General features: G+C 36.9%; 1 protein-coding gene across 6 annotated transcripts in view; it reads right to left on the bottom strand.

Annotated features, from left to right (window-relative positions):
• HMGCLL1 (3-hydroxymethyl-3-methylglutaryl-CoA lyase like 1) overlaps positions 1-13,464 on the bottom strand; it is a 200,719-nt gene extending 187,255 nt beyond the window's left edge. For 2 of the 6 annotated variants that reach the window (XM_041732305.1, XM_041732367.1), the window contains exon 1: positions 13,234-13,457. In XM_041732305.1, the coding sequence (XP_041588239.1) occupies positions 13,234-13,341 (108 nt within the window). In that variant the 5' untranslated portion in view covers positions 13,342-13,457. Of the gene's footprint in view, positions 1-13,233 lie in introns of all 6 variants that reach the window. The other 4 variants (XM_041732240.1, XM_041732427.1, XM_041732507.1 and 1 more) reach the window with 4 other exon arrangements.
• Positions 13,465-16,380: the final 2,916 nt, after the last annotated feature.

Genomic DNA, 16,380 nt, shown 5'->3' with positions numbered 1-16,380 from the left:
ACTATTCCTTTCTCATCAAAAGGTCAGTATCTGTGTACATTCTTTAAAGGCAAATAGATATTTAAGAGATCTACCTCTCTAGAGATGAGTATTTACAGAGGCTTATGTTCCATCTCCCTTAGCTCAAGTTCTTTCTTTCAATATTTTCTAGAGCATACATTTAGCAGAATTATATTAAATATTAAAATCATGTCATAAGGGAATGGGGACTAAGTGATAGCAGACATTCATGAGTCAAACTCTGAATAACTACATCTGTTACTCCACAGGTCTTTTAAACACAGCCCTAAAAGCTAGGAAAACAGAACTCCAAATTGCCCTCAACTTTTATGTTTGACCAGGTCCACAGATTTCTATAAAATGCAAGATTTGAATGGTGCCACAGCATTTTTAAAAATCTGAGAATTCTCAGTCCTTAAATCAAAATTCTCAGAAAGTAGAAATTGTGCCTAAGTAAAATAAGATTCATATTTTGACTTCAACATCAACCTATGTGATCAGCTTCTATTTCACAGTGAAATAAATACAGATTGAGGAAAGAATTTAAAAAGTGAATGCCAGACTCTGTACACTCAGTGGGTTACAGATGTATGAGAGTGGTGGCAGAGAGCCACTCCACTTCCTTCAAGATCCAAAAACATTTGGAAGCAAGCCCCAGAAGGAAAGACGTCTGACAGACATGTTCTCTTTGGGGTTTCCTGCCTCCTTGTTTGCCAAGCTTCCTAGATCCCATTGCTTGTTAATAAAGTTCACCAAAAAGACTTTATGAAATGCTGATTTCATAGAGTGAAACTTATATTGAAGGCGTTTTTATGTAGTCGAAGTTTCCTGACATCTGCATTTCCCTACTTCACAAATCCAAGGAAGCGTGACTTGGAAAGTTAACGAGCATAAGGTGACATTTGATGCGCTTACTATCAGTGGGATATTCAGCCCAAACACTGAATCCAAAACCAGAGACCGTGGCTTAGACACTGCAATAGAGAAGCTGCTTCACCCTGAGGGTATTATTATTATACCCCTCAATGTTTCTACTACTTCTTCCATAAAACAGAGTCCTGAGAAGATGCATATTGTACACCGTGTGAATTAACTCAGTAAAAACAGAGATATGGGAGGTGACTGAAAAGCTAGATTCTACCTTCATAGCCAGGAAATAAAAAAAAAAAAAATTAGCACCTGGATTTAAAAATTGACATTAGAGTCCAATATGAAAAATAATACAGTACAGCTAAAACTAACTCTAGTTTACAAAAATAATATTTTTGATACTGCTTTTGCCAATCATAAAGTCCGTTAATTTGGCTGAAAGCACCTGAAGTTTGTACTGTGGATGCTTGCTGTATTTAACACATAGAAACAATTTAGCTCTATAAATATTTTTAAAAGACCTGAGTATGTAGGTCTCCTGGATAACAGAAAGGTAAATAAAATATAGTTTCGTCTCCTGAGAAGATCTCAATCTAGCACTAAAAATATCATGTCTTAAATATAGAGATACTTCAATCTTTTCAAACATATTTGGTAGGACACTACTTCAATGCGGAAGATGGAACTTCTAAGCACTATACAGGGAATGGGGCTGGCAGTGGGGGTGGGTGGGAGGGGTAGATAAGCGAAATACTCATGAGATTCACCACTTGCAAAACATAAGCATCCATCTTCAAATCAAACATAAAAAAAAACTAAAAAGGCAATTTTTAAGATTAGGGCCTTTAAATTCTTTTTCCATGTAAGAGACAAGAGACCAAATAGAGGATACAGATGTAGGTTGACATGTGTATACTCAGACACAGAAATATTCACAACTAAATGAATAACTGTCCATGATTTTATTAATTCTGCCCATAAATCTTCAATCATCTTATTCTGACCAGAAATCTATCCAAATCCCATTTGACCTCAAATCTACCTCCAACACAAAGACTATTATCATCCTCACAGACTCCCCCAGCACTGCATTAAAATGTATTTACAGGTTTATGTTTTTAACCAAGTCACAAAGAAGGAATGCAGTAAAAAGCAGGATTCAAATAAAAAGCAGGATAAAGAAATGAGCTTTCAGGAGACAGCAATGAAAAATGAAAATATGGCTGAATAGTGCCATTGGGACAGAAGCTCTAGTGGTTCTATCTCCCCTTCTTGCCCACCATGCTCCTTAGCACCTTGCCAGCAACAGAGAGCCAGAGCACAGCCCTTCCTCTCTCTAAACCAAGGAAGGAAATATCATTTCCTCTTATCAAAATCCTGCTGGGAACAACTCTGGTCCCTTCATCACTATGTAGAAATAACAGTTTTTGTTTACATTTTGTATTTTTCAGAGAGCCTTCCCACTACTTGGCCTTCCTTTACATTATTGCTAGGCCTTCATATAAAGAAGAAAATCTAAAATTATAAACATCTATAAACTTGAATAATGTTCTCAATTATCTTCACATAAAAGTCTTTATATAAATTCTGATTTTAGAATGAATGTTTCGGGAGCAAGATCTGCCAACCAAAATTATTTTCTGAAGAACAGAACATAAAATTTGGCCCCAAATTGGTCAGATGTAGAAGAAATGAAACAACACCTGAGTGTTCATTTAGGAATGAATTCTGATCACTCAGAAAAGGAAGATCATCCAAAGGGGAAGATGGCAAACTTCTGGTAATTTAAACATAACTCTTGCCTGCTGAGTATTATGAATAGGGTATACATTGTTGAAAATATGCCAATGTTGAAAAATGTCCTCGGTCCCTTTAAAGCATCCCCACATAATTGTCCATGAAGAGTAACAAAAATCAAATATCCACTGGCACAGGAGGATAATCTGGGTGCCAGAGGCAGCTAAGTATACAATAAAAGAGTCCAAGTCCTGCATTTCTATGTACTTATCTTTTAAGTATAGTCTTGACCAAAGAAAACATTTCCAGAGGTTAAATTCTGTTCACCTGTGTAACAGCTGATTTGCATCTCCCACTTAAACCAACAAGAGAGACCGGCAGGAGAACCCTGGGATTCTATATGTTGCTTTTATTATTAGGGCTTCAAGCAGACTGGACAATCACTTTCAAATCAGAATTTCTCTTAATAACAATATTCCCCAAATATATGATTCTGCTTTCTCTCTCTTACTATGATCTGTTCCATGACAGTGACCCATAAAGTCATGGTTCTGTCTAACCCCTTAGTTGATGAGGAAAAATAAAAAACAAAAATAAAAGCTAAACTTGGAAAGGGATAGGCAAGGAGAGAAGAAAGGGTCAGGGAAAGTTACAGCACAGAGTGAATAAGCATAAAGAAGGCCAAAAGACTTGGAGGAGCTCACAGCTAATGAAAAAAACAAGAACACAGAGTGGGGGAGGGAAGGAAGTGAAAGCCAGCTGGAATAAGAGAAAGCAAGAAATACAGGAGCCAACAGAAATCCAAGGACAGAAAGTATTGGAGATTGAAGGGAACAGGAAATTTATTGGAAACCAAGTTGTTTTTCCTTTTGTATCCAATGCAATTCTATTCCAGGCAGAACTCTAGTCTCAACCTCAAAGAGGACAGAAGGGAAGTTGAAACTCATAGGAGTCTTTCCTGGACAGCAGCCAGGAGCTCTGGAAAGATAGACTAGAGAAAACATGATATGACAGCAGACCCTCTGAAAGCAGATACAAGGATAGAGGGGTGGCAGTCTCAGCACTGGATTTTCAAAAACAAAGCAAAAAAAATGTAAAAAAAGTGATAGTTTTGCTCCATCTCAGAGCTACTGAATCAGAATTTCTGGTACATTTAATAAACACCTCAAATGATTCTTATCACCAGAAAAGTTGAAGAAACACTGATATAGTAGTAAAAATTGGGGGCTCTGAAACTAGAAGCTGCCTGAATTTATTTCCGAGCTCTGCTATTCATTATCTGTGGACCATGAACAAATTATTTTACCTTTCTGCATCCCCATTATTCAGTTTATAAAGTGGGTTGTTGGGAGGATTAAATGAGTTACTATACATAAAACAGTTAGGCAGTGTCTAGTACATATTGAACTCTCCACAGTGATAGCTACCGAACCATAAAAGTACTCTGAATAGAGAACTCATACAAAATAATGTATCTTAATTGGTTTAAAAAATAGGAAAAAAGTTATAAAAAGTCTGCATCTTAGATGCAGTATGCATAGGATGAAGTACATGGGAGCGTTCTTCCAAATGGTACAGAGACCAAGCCACAACCATCAGGGTTTCTGCTCTTGGTCTCCGCATTCACATCTCTGGCATTTCTCTTTGGAAATCAACATATGAACAACCTTGACAAAAAGCTTTCTCTCTTTTTTCTTTTTTCAAAAGCACATATAAGTCAATTCAAATTAAAGGAGACTCCAATATATGGAGTCTACATGCTCAAGAGAGAAGGATGCTCTTGAAATGCAGTAAATCTAAGACTTAGCTGATACAGAGATACCCAAAGAGAACCACATCTATCACAAGACTGTTGAGGATCAAACACTAGGTAACCCACCTTACTTCACAATCCTGTTTTCTTTAGTCATTTCCCTATATATTATTCCCAACAACATCTATTTCCTCTATAGAACCTCATGTAGTTCTCTGCCTTTCTAGTTATATAAAGATTCAAGTTCTTTATTTTTCCATTTGGAAACTCAACCTGTAGTCACAAGCTCCACGACATTCACAACCCTTTTCCTGAACATTCCCATCATCTTCTGGCCTTAAATCAAGCCTTGATCACCCTTATGGAAAGCACTGGACTGGTAACTCTCTCATGTAGAGGTTGCTCAGTTTTCTATAACCTTGCTTAATGACCAGAAGTACAGATGGCATCTGCAGTTTCTATTACTTCCTGAAAACTGTCACTCTTTATTTGTACAATAATTCTTGCTCCTCTGAGATCCATGTGATTTGGCCATACAGTCCTTTAGCCCTTTCTGAGGACTTATAACCCTTATACATCAAAGCCATTAGAACTTAGTTTGCCATTGTTTTCTTAACCCGAAATTTTGACATTACTCTGCAGTGTACTTAATGTCATGGTGAACCTTCTATTCAATATTCAACTTCCACTGAAATTTACTGAATCTTACTTTAGCTGAGCCATTAATTCACATGGTTATACAAAGGGCTTATTATTGCTTGTGACTGCTCACTGTTTAAGATTCTGACCACAAATATTTTCAACTTTCTAACTTTGTTGTGCCCATGACTATAATCTCTGGCTTCATCAGTACTACAAGTCTCTGGAATTCTACTTCCACCTACCTGTCAGATATTTTTTGTTAACAAAGAGAGTCTTGAGAGTGGCAATATACCTAGTAACATGTGGAGGACCCATGGTGTAATAATAATGAAACAGACTTTCTTCAAGATGAATGAGTTCACTCTGTGAAATACATAGTTTGTTCCAAACAAGCATATCAATTTAAATATAAAAAAATACCAAGAAGTACAAATAGCCTCAAAAATAAGTATAAAATGGTGAGTGAGGCTATTAGATATGGCAGAAAATAAACATATCAATAGTTATAAATAATCACACATAATTAAAGGTAAATCCACCTAATTAAGGATAGACACAATCATATAAACATATTAGTTCACATATGTGAACTGTCTTAAAGCACTTATTTTTTAAAGAAAGACTAAAATAATATGAGCTAAATGTTCAAATTAAGAAAATTAAAATATAAATTCAGAAAACAGGAAGATACGATTTTTTTTCAAAAAATAGAAATCAGTTGCTAGTATGTCATACATATGCACAAAGATACAAACATACACATATAGACAAGAGGATCAAGAAACCTACAAAATCCTTTTCAAATAAACTGATAAAATATGTAGACTTCTATAAAGGCTTACAAATCAACAAAAAAAGAAAGAATGAACCAGTAATGAAATAAGGCAATGTAAAATATTAAAAAGAAAAAGTTAATGACAATAATAAAATTTGTTCACCAACTTCATGTCCGAAAAAAAAAAAAGATCTGAGATAAACTTCTATCAATAAAGACAAATTATGAAGGGACTATGCATTTAATAATTGGTTCATTCAACAAATTTTACTCAACTATGTTACACAGAAGGAGTAGTTATACTGCCTCTCTAAAGCCAGATATTGAAGTTGAACATAATTTTTCTTATTTTTAAAATATTTTTTTCTTTCATAATTTTTATTTATAGTGAAAACCATTGGGATAGTCTGTTTTTCCATGAAGTATCACTTTCTCATGAAGCAGCCAATCTTTTAATTCTGTATTTGAGCTTTAAATTATTACTCCATGCAAACTTTCCATTATAAGATAAATAAGTTCTAAAAATCTAATGTATAGCAAAGTGATGATTAATACTATATTATATACTTGAAATTTGCTATAAACGTAGATCATAGATATTCTCACCACACACAAAAAAATCATAATTCTGTGATGTGATTCAAGTGTTAGCTAAAGCTAACACGATATTCACTGTGCAATAATTAAGTGTATCAAATCTGTATACCATAAAATTATACATTATATGTTAATTGTATCTTGTAAAGCTGGGAAAATAAATAGTTCCTCTAAACAGTTTACATATTATCTAGAATGTAACTGTCTCAAAATGTTTGTAATATGCTAAATTAATATTTTAACTAGTTTGTTCAGTGAATTTCTGAGAACAACCAGAAAATCTGGACAAAACATTAATGAAAACTTTTGTTTGACAGCCTTAGAGAGTGGCCAAGGTAGTGAGTACTTAAGTGGCCAATAAGCCATGCATAAGAAAAGCAAAATGGTAAGACCCACCCTGCCATGACTTCTTAAAACATCTGCCAATTCTACATCAACAGTTGAGAAGATCATCAGAGCTTCTAGAATTCTTAGGGGCTGTGGAGAAAATACTTTGATTTTTAGGCCCACCTAGGAGGAAACACTCTGGTAAATACCCTAGGCTTTTTAGTTAGAACCCCTGAATAGTGACAAAATAGAAGTAAGGATGAAGAAAAAAAGACAAATCCTTACAAATAAAGTAGGCCCTGACTCAAATCAGCTAAACATCTGATTGGCTTAAGGTAAGATATGCTTATACTTGCTAAAAGCTAAAGATAACCCTTTTTGCATTTCATACCTGTTAGAATGGTTACTTTCAAAAATCTAAGAAGTGTTAAAAAGGATGGTGTGGGTGGTGGATAACCCACCTGTACTATTGGTGGGAATGTAAATCGGTGCAGCCCCTTGGAACAGTATGAAGGGTCCTCTAAATATTAAAAATAGATCCAGCAATTCTACCTCTAAGTATCCAAAGGAAAGGGAATCACTATATTGAAAAGGTATCTGCAGCTCCATGTTCACTGCAGCATCATTTACAATAGCCAACTTAAGTGTCCATCAATAGATGAATAATAAGATGTAGTATATATATGCAGGCTTATTTTTCAGCCATAAAAAAAAAAAATCCTGCAATTTGTGAAAAGGTGTATAGATATTGAGGGCATTATCCTAAGTGAAATAAGCCAGGCAGAGAAAGACAATACAGTAAAGTATCATTTATACATGGAATAAAAAAAATACTCATAGATACAGAGAACAGATTGTTTGTTGCCAGAAGTAGGCAGAGGGGCAAACAAGGGGAAATTAGTAAATAGGGGGAAAAAGAATCCTTTATGGAGAAGGCTATTTTGAGGACTTTCAAATTATGTCTATAATTTTCATTTCAGGTGTTGAACAGACATTCAAAAATCAATAAGCATTCCAAGACAAAAAATATATAAATCAGACCAACTAGAGATACAAACATTGGATTTATCAGACATGGAACTTAAAATAACTCCAATATTCAAGAATTCATGACAAGATGAAAAATCATGGCAAAGAACAAAAAAAATGGCTTTAAAAATTACATAGAAATGCATTAACTCAAAAATATAAAATGAAACACAATAAATTAGATTAACAGCAAATTACAACTGAAGAGAGAATTAGTGAAATGGAATACAAGTGAGAAGAAAATATTCAGACTGATGGAGAAAAAATATGAAAAACACAAAAATGAGTGTAAGAAATAGATGGAGCATAGGGAAAGTTCTAAGATTTTTCAAATTATAAATTCAAATGGAGAGATTAAGAGAGAAAGAAGCAATACTTATGGAGAAATGGTTGAAATTTTTCCAAAACCTATGAAAACCAATAAAGCATCAAGCCATAGATCCGAAAATGCTACAAACTATTGGCAAATGCAAAGAGAGTTAAATGCTACAAACTATTGGCAAATGCAAAGAAAGTTAAATCTAGATACATCATAGTCATACTCCTGGAAACCAAAGACAAAGAGGAGACTCATTACCATTAAAGAGGCAAAAATAAGACCAGTGCTTCATTGTCTCTTGCTTCCATTGTATCTATTGAGAAATCTATATTTTGTGCTGTTGTCATGCATTTTAATTCCTTGTATGGAATGTATATCTATGGTCGATATTAACTTATATTTATGTTTATTATATGTATATATGTATCAAAATCAATGTAATTTCAAAAAAACTGAAAAATCATCAGATTTTCCCTAAAGAATATAGTAAAAGAACTACTAGCTAAAGGACAAGAATTTCAGATGGAAAAATGGAGATAAAGGAATGAAGAGCAAAGAAATATATTCTAAACATAAAAAGTATATTAACTGTATACATACATATTACAAATATAACAAAATTAACATATACAATATAAAAAGTAGAAGTCAGTAATGAGGCTAAAATACTATATTTGTATGTTTAATAAGTTGTAAAAGTACCAATTTACATATTTTAATAAGTCCAGGTTATATGTTGACATCTTAGAGATAACAACCAAGAGTGCTGTAAAAACGGTATATAATTAACAAGCTATGGCAGGGGGGGAGTAAATAATAAAAATATGCCATTACAAAAGAAGCTATAAAAGGAGTAAAAGTGGAGGAGAATAGAGAAAAAAAATACACTTGAGACAAATTTAAAAAAAAAAAGTGAGATGGTACCTTGGTTCTTTTCTAAAAAATTCCTCCCCAGTCATCCTATTTAGTAAATGTACTAACAACTGCATAACTGCAAACTAAAAAGTATATAGTCACATTATCCTCTTATTAAATTTATGCAGAAATATATTTAGGTTAGATTCCTGAGAAATTTTAACATCAAATACTTTTTTTGAATAGTATTTTTTCTGAGGGCAAATATAACTTAAAGGATTCAGGCTATAGTGTACTATAATTTTAATGTCCATTTATAATTTTGCTTTTATACATCACTGCATTTAAAATATTATTTGATTTAGAATTTAGACCCTGGAGAATTTTATTGTCACAACAGGGTATTAATATATGAAAAAAATTAGCTATTGCCTAAACAGCACTTGGAAATCAAAAAGAGATTGCTTTACCAGTCACCTTACATTTAATCAAAATCTTAAACATACCAATTTAACCAGCTTCTTCATATGCACTTTAAAAGAGACAAATGGAAAATAAAATAGGCTTAAGAGATAGCTTGAACTATAGGATGATCATCAATTTTAACCTCCTGCAAAAAAAAAAAAATGAAATCTTCTGCAAAATCAGTGTTATTAGCAAAAAATTAGAGACTCAAAGAATTTAATCAGTGGAGCTGTAGTACTGTACACCTTGTATTCATACTGATCCATTGTGTATTGCATAATAAATTGTTAAACTTCAAATATATGAATATTTACATATACACATGCCCAGTATTTATTTTCAACCTAATCATTTATCAGGGATACATTATTACCTCACCTGTAGACTAAAATTTTAAGATATAGCCAGGATATTGTCTACACAAACTCACACAATGAAGTGGTAGCAGAAAAAGATCTAAGTTTCCAATCTTCCATTATCTAGCACAGGATTCTTTCAAAATGTAATATTCTATCTTCCCCAATGGTTACCAAATTGTTTCAAATCCCAGGGGTCCTTCTCATGATTCTTTCTGCCAGATTTTACAGTAATTGGTTAAGCACCATGCTATCTCATCACCCCCCCCAAAAAAACTATTTTTAGCTCGTCTTCCCATCAAAGCCTGACTAGCTCCTGTGAGATGAAAAGGTAAGAGAGTTAACAATATCCATCTTCTATCACTAAGACCAAACTGTATTGATTTCAAGCATTCATTCTCATCACATTAGGATTCATTTAACTACTATTTATTATTGTACCACAATGTACCAATCACTAATTTGGCAAATGCTACAAAGAATTTCATGGTCCCATAAACAGCAGATAAACATTAGTTAATTCGTTCATTCAGGAAGTATTTACTGGCCATGAAAAACTAACCAGACATTCTGTTAGTTGCTAAGAATGGTAGATCTTTCCCTTACTTTTATGATGCTTAGATTCTGGTAGAGAACTATACAACAAATCACAAATATAAATATATAATTCATATTATATATAATGAATTGTTCATTGAGCCATTTAGGATAACAGAAGTTGCTTGCCTTAAGAGTCTAGGAAAGATTTTTATGAGAAAGTAACATTTGTGTTGAGATCCACAGGGTGAACAGAAGTTAATTCGTTAAAAAATAATCTTCCCAGCAGAGGGGAAAACAAAGAGAAAGAAGAAACATTACAAAGAATTCAAAGAGGACCACTATGGCAAGAATAAGAAAATATCTTAAGATGATGTTGCAGAGAAATGCAGTAAATACACCCTTTGAAGCTTCAGAGACACATTGAAACCTTTGGTATTCATTCTTGAAAGTAATGGAAATGAGTACAAAGCTGTAAAGTGAGGGGGAGAGGGGGAACACGCAGGGATCCATTAAAAATACAGACTATCTCCCAACTAATTATATAACCCTGGGTTGAAGGACTCCAATTGTTTAGTAGTCCACAAGAGACAGTACCATTTAAAAATTGGTAGTAGCAATAAAGTTGGAGAAATTGATGGATTTGAGAGAAATTCAAGAGGTAAAATTGCAGAACTTAGTGACACTTTGGATGAAATTAAATGAAAATAGGAAATGAAGATCTGCTGCCTCCTGAGGAGCTCCTGCCTTGTGGCATATAGAACTAAACAGATTGTGATGGTATTCCTGTGACAAGAAATACTGGAGAAGGTCTGGAGTTGAAGGAAGGAGAAAGCGAATCCAATGTTGGAAATGTTGAGTTTGAATTGCTTTTGAAATATCCAAAGTGATAATGTCCAGTGAGCAGCTGAATGATAAAACTGGAGCCTAAGAGGGAGATAGGAATATAAACCCAGAGAACGCATATATATAAATAGCAACTGAAACCCTGAGTGTGGATAGGAAGTCACAAGGAACCTGGTCATTAACCAGACAGGGATAGGCCACTGAGTCAGTCTGGTTCCAGACCAAGGAGCCAGAGAGGTATGGCTTAAAGCAGTTACAGGTGTTGTTTAATGGAAGCCAAGGAAGACCAATTTCAATGAGTCAATGTCAGAAGTCAATGATACAGAGTTCAAATAAGACAAGATATAAAAAATTACCATTCAACAAGATTGGGACTGAGACAGAATTATGCATAAAATGCCATGGAAGCACATAAATGTGGGCATTAACTCTGGGTAGGGCAGAGTTGGTAAAAAGAAGTGACATTTAAGCCGTGTTTGAAAAATGAGTAAGAGTTTCCCAGGCAAAGAAGTCAGGGGATAAAATGGCAATATTTAGTGAAGGAATAGCTATTTCTCACACTCCTAGTCATTTTTTATTACTTTGCTTCCACATCTTAACAGGGCAAAGTAGACATCCTCACATAGCAGCCTAGCTTCCATCAATGCCCTCACAGTCCAAAAATCAGAATACGAGAGAGAGAAAAACAATGTTAATACAGCAACATCATGGAGTCTCAGAGTTAGGGAATAAAAAGAGGATTCCTGATTCTATAACAAACTATGAAAAAAAAGTTGTAAGAGCAAAAAGTAAAATTAGAATGTAGAAAAATTAAATAGACATGTGAACATATGAGAAGAACTTTCCCTCTCATGCGTTCTCAGCAACAGGCTTTGAGCCAGATGACCTTGGCTATCTTTTAAGTAATGAGAAACAATGTATTTTTAAGATTTTATTTGTTTACTCATGAGAGCCATAGAGATAAAGAGGCAGAGACATAGGCACAGGGAGAAGCAGGCTCCCTGTGGGGAGCCCCATGAGGAACTCCATCCCAGGACCACAGGATCACCCCCTGAGCCAAAGGAGAGGCTCAAACCACTGAGCCACCCACGCGTCCTGCAATGTATCTTCTGACTGATTTTGAAAGAATCCACAAATGCTGAATTCTGATTTGCAGAACAAAGATCACAATTTCACACGTTCATAAACTGAGAATACACTAAATGTAAAACTACAGGAAAATGGATACCTAGTATTAAAAGAGTTGACTTAAAGCCACGTAGTCAAATTATGTTTACCCACTGAAACAGTATAATTAACACAAGTCATTATTCTGTTCACGAGATGAATCACGGATAAACATTTTGCATCCAGCAAAAATAAAAAGAGTCAAACCCTTAGACTGCCCCTTCCTTTTTCCATGCTTTAATGTTCACATAACAATAACCACTGTTCCTAATTGGCGAAATTTTTAATTCTGAGCTCTTTTAAAGGAAAAGCAAATTTCTTTTTTCATTTACCTGCCATTGGTTTGAGATGCATTAAGCTGCAAACACGTAGACAATTAAGTTGCCTATTGTCTTAAAATGGGCATTCAGCAATCACACGGGAATAAATTTTGGTTCGAGATTGCTGTTCCTTACAATTCCCCCCCCCCCCAAGCTTGTTCAAGTGCGTCGAAGCATAAATACATTAGGAATAATTAAGGATATGCTAGATAATTTCACCCTACGGTGTTTTCCTAGCCTTATACATTGGCGTCACGCCTTTTCCTGCCACCCATTGTCCTCTTTGTTACACGGTCCAGGGAGGATAAAATAAAGATAATAAAGGCACTATCCCTGGAGGAATGCCTACAGTTAGGCATAGAGTATAATGCAGCCCCTCCAAGAGAAAAGCAGAAGAAATCGTTTCCTCTAGGCGTCCTGCAAAAGGCTGTCCCAGGTAGAGATTCTGCTCGGTCTGAGCTATTGAGGCGGGTCTACGTGTTCACAGCACAGGGATGATGGGGCACCTTCTAAGAGGTGAGGCCTAGCCAGACAGAAGTGCTGCAGGCAGGGCCCGGGGCGCGCTGGATGACATAACCGGGAGAGCGAGCAGCCGGCTGTGCGCAAAGGACGGGACGCCCTGGGCCGCGAGGTGGTACCTGCGCAGTGTCGAGCGCCCCAGCCACCGAATCCCCGATCCAGAGATGCTCCCGGAGAAGCTGCTGGTAGCTGAGGCAGTGCTTCACCGCAGATGGCACATTCCCCATGGCGCGGCCCGCGACGGGGAGCCGGGAGCCGGGCGCCGGGAGGAGAGGGACGCGGAGCGAGCTGCGCCGGCCCGGAGCGCGCCCCTCCGGGCGCAGGCGGCGAGCACCAGCCCCGCTCCGCGCACTGCGTCGGCGCCGACAGGGTGGGGAGCGGGCGGCGGCGGCGGCGGCGGCGGCGGCGGCGGCCGCGCCCGGGCAGGGAGCGCGGGGAGCACCTGCGGCGCCCGGAGCGCGGAGAAGCGGAGTGGAGCCGGCGGATGCTCAGGTGTGGCGCCTCTTCCTCGCTGCGCTGGGCGTGCGGGGCTATCCGCACACGCCCCACTGACCGACTTCTCACCTGGGTCAGAGCCTAAGCGAAAAAGAGGGTGCAAATAAAAGGAAGGGCGCATGCGTTTTTGGGCCGGTGAGTTTGCTCCTTTCCAGCTGCAGGATTTCGTGCTTAGTGTAGGGTTTGTCCAGCGTTGGACTCACTCGCGTAGGTGATTGACGACGATCAGCTCGATTTTAAACCATCTTGAGCCCGTCTGCAAGGGTCAAATACAGCTCTAACAAAGAGGAAAATAAATATAGAGAGTGCTGCAATGGGAGAGATGTCACAGATAACTTGGTAAGCCAGTAAATTGTCAGTAAGTCGGTACTACAGGTTAAGCACAGAACTGGAACTGAGTTGCTTAAGAGATGCCCGACTCAAAATTGTTGAAGTCCTAAAAAAGGCTAAATTCATTGGAACTAAAAGTGCTACATAAATCCTTAGGGCATTAGAATAGGAGTAATCTTTGGTGTGGAGGGGATTGGGAAGATGGCCCTGGAACAGACCTTTTCCCTACCTCCTCTCCTTCACAGGCATATTTGCATCACCTGGACCCACTCTAAAACTTCTCAGAGTGGGTGCAGCAGCTTGCAACTGAATAGATATTCATCAAGAAGAGTCTTGAGCAGCCAAGCATGCATGGCCAGGCATACCAGTCAGCTCTACTGGTCCCTGCAGCAAATAGAAATCAGAAGCTGGCTGATGTTGCACAACCAGATGAAAGGATCCAAAGATTATCTTGTAAAACATAGTACAAACATACTTAGAAGTAATTTAACACTCAGATTAAGGAAGCAATCATTACGACTTGGGAGACTGGTGAGACTTCCATTTGCCATAGAAACAAAGCAGTTAAGGACAGAAAAAGGCAAAGAAGGAGGGAGATATCATATAGATAGATCCTTAGTGGAACAGCACTGGAAAGGACAAAGAGGATAAGGGGATCATAGATCTCACAGCTTTGACCAAGGAGCGTTAACTTGGAGAACGTGTCCTGAGCCCTACCAAAGTGAAGTCATGCAATTACTGGATGTCTTTAAAACTCCTAAAGCACACACACAAAATCCCAATTATGATTTACCTGAAAGTGACTATTTTATAGGTGTGTATTCCTAGGGTTAAATCCACTCTGTTTTGTTTTTAGCAGAGCTCGACTGTTAATTATTTTTCCTCCACAACTGTAATGCATTCAGGTAGCACCAATGCCTATTACTTTTTTTCCCCCTCCCTGCTGTAATACTCTAACAGAGAACAGAGTTTTTGAAAGAATTTAAAAGGACCAATTTGAACGACAGTAAACAAGGTAATCTTCAGAATGGAGTCAGTCCTTCAAAACTTGAAATAGTTTTGACAATTAATAGTGAAGCCTAAACTTTTGAAGAATATGACTTCTAAGCCAGATACTGTATGTTCCTTTGCTATGAAAAACACCTAGCAGTGAACTTTACTGCTTCATAGTTTGCTAAATAGGAAAGTTCTTCAGAAAATGTCATTTCCCAATTAGTTCACCATAGTAATATAGTGTTTTGTTTTTTCAGAAAAGCCTTATAAAAAGGAAAGTATTTGTTGACACAGGCTTACTTAATGCCTTTCATATGGAAAAAGTTGTATCAAAAATTTAAACTATAATTCCTGTAACTACCAAAGTCATTAGCACTAATAAGGACTAAATATCTTAAGAATGTTTAATCTTCAAATGAAAGGGAGGGAAAATAGATGGGCTTTTGCTAGAAGGTAAGGTTTGATGTTAAAGTTAATTATAAGTGCTGAAAATTTAATGTTAAGTTAGCGTGCATTTTTCTTTTCTTGATCAGAATGAAATTTCAATATGTATTCCTGTTAATGCAAATTAAGAAAGCTCTAAATGAAATGAGAATAGATACAACACATCTCTGTGGTGGCAGTGTAGCTCTTTTTACCCCTGTATGCAAGCTAAGAAACTTGGCTTCATCAGAGCAGCATAGGAAATACTTGTTAAAAATCACCGTGTGGGGATCCCTGGGTGGCGCAGCGGTTTGGCGCCTGCCTTTGGCCCAGGGCGCGATCCTGGAGACCTGGGATCGAATCCCACATCGCGCTCCCGGTGCATGGAGCCTGCTTCTCCCTCTGCCTGTGTCTCTGCCTCTCTCTCTCTCTCTATGTGACTATTATAAATAAAAATTTAAAAAAAAAATCACCGTGTGTGTGGCATATTATGATCTGCACTCTGTTCTATCATTATGCATCAGGACTAAGCTATTTCTCTTTCATTGCATTTCAATCATTCAAATATAAGCATAAGCATTCAATCATTCAAATATAATATAAGATACAAAAAATCATTGCAAATTAAAAGGAATTAAATTTCCTGTTGTCTTCAGTGAATATAAGTAACTTTTCATTCAAAACCTTCACATGGTCTTAAAAGAAAAGAAAAGAAAAGAAAAGAAAAGAAAAGAAAAGAAAAGAAAAGAAAAGACACCTGGGTAGCTCAGCGGTTGAGGGTCTGCATTTGGCTCAGGGTGTGATCCCCGTCCTGGGATTGAGTCCCTCATCAGGCTCCTTGCCTGAGCCTGCTTCTCCCTCTGCCTATGTCTCTGCATCTCTCTCTGTGAATCTCATGAATAAATAAATAAAATCTTTAAAAAAAAAAAAGAAAGAAAGAAAGAAAGAATAGAAAACCTTCACATGGAACGCCTGGGTGGTTCAACTGTTGAGTATCTGCCTTCAGCTCAGGGTGTGATCCCAGG

The sequence above is a fragment of the Vulpes lagopus genome, chromosome 1 (assembly GCF_018345385.1).
Source record: "Vulpes lagopus strain Blue_001 chromosome 1, ASM1834538v1, whole genome shotgun sequence".
Taxonomy (NCBI): Eukaryota; Metazoa; Chordata; class Mammalia; order Carnivora; family Canidae; genus Vulpes; species Vulpes lagopus.
The sequence above is the reverse complement of the archived record's forward strand: the minus strand, read 5'-3'. Positions and strand labels throughout refer to the sequence as shown.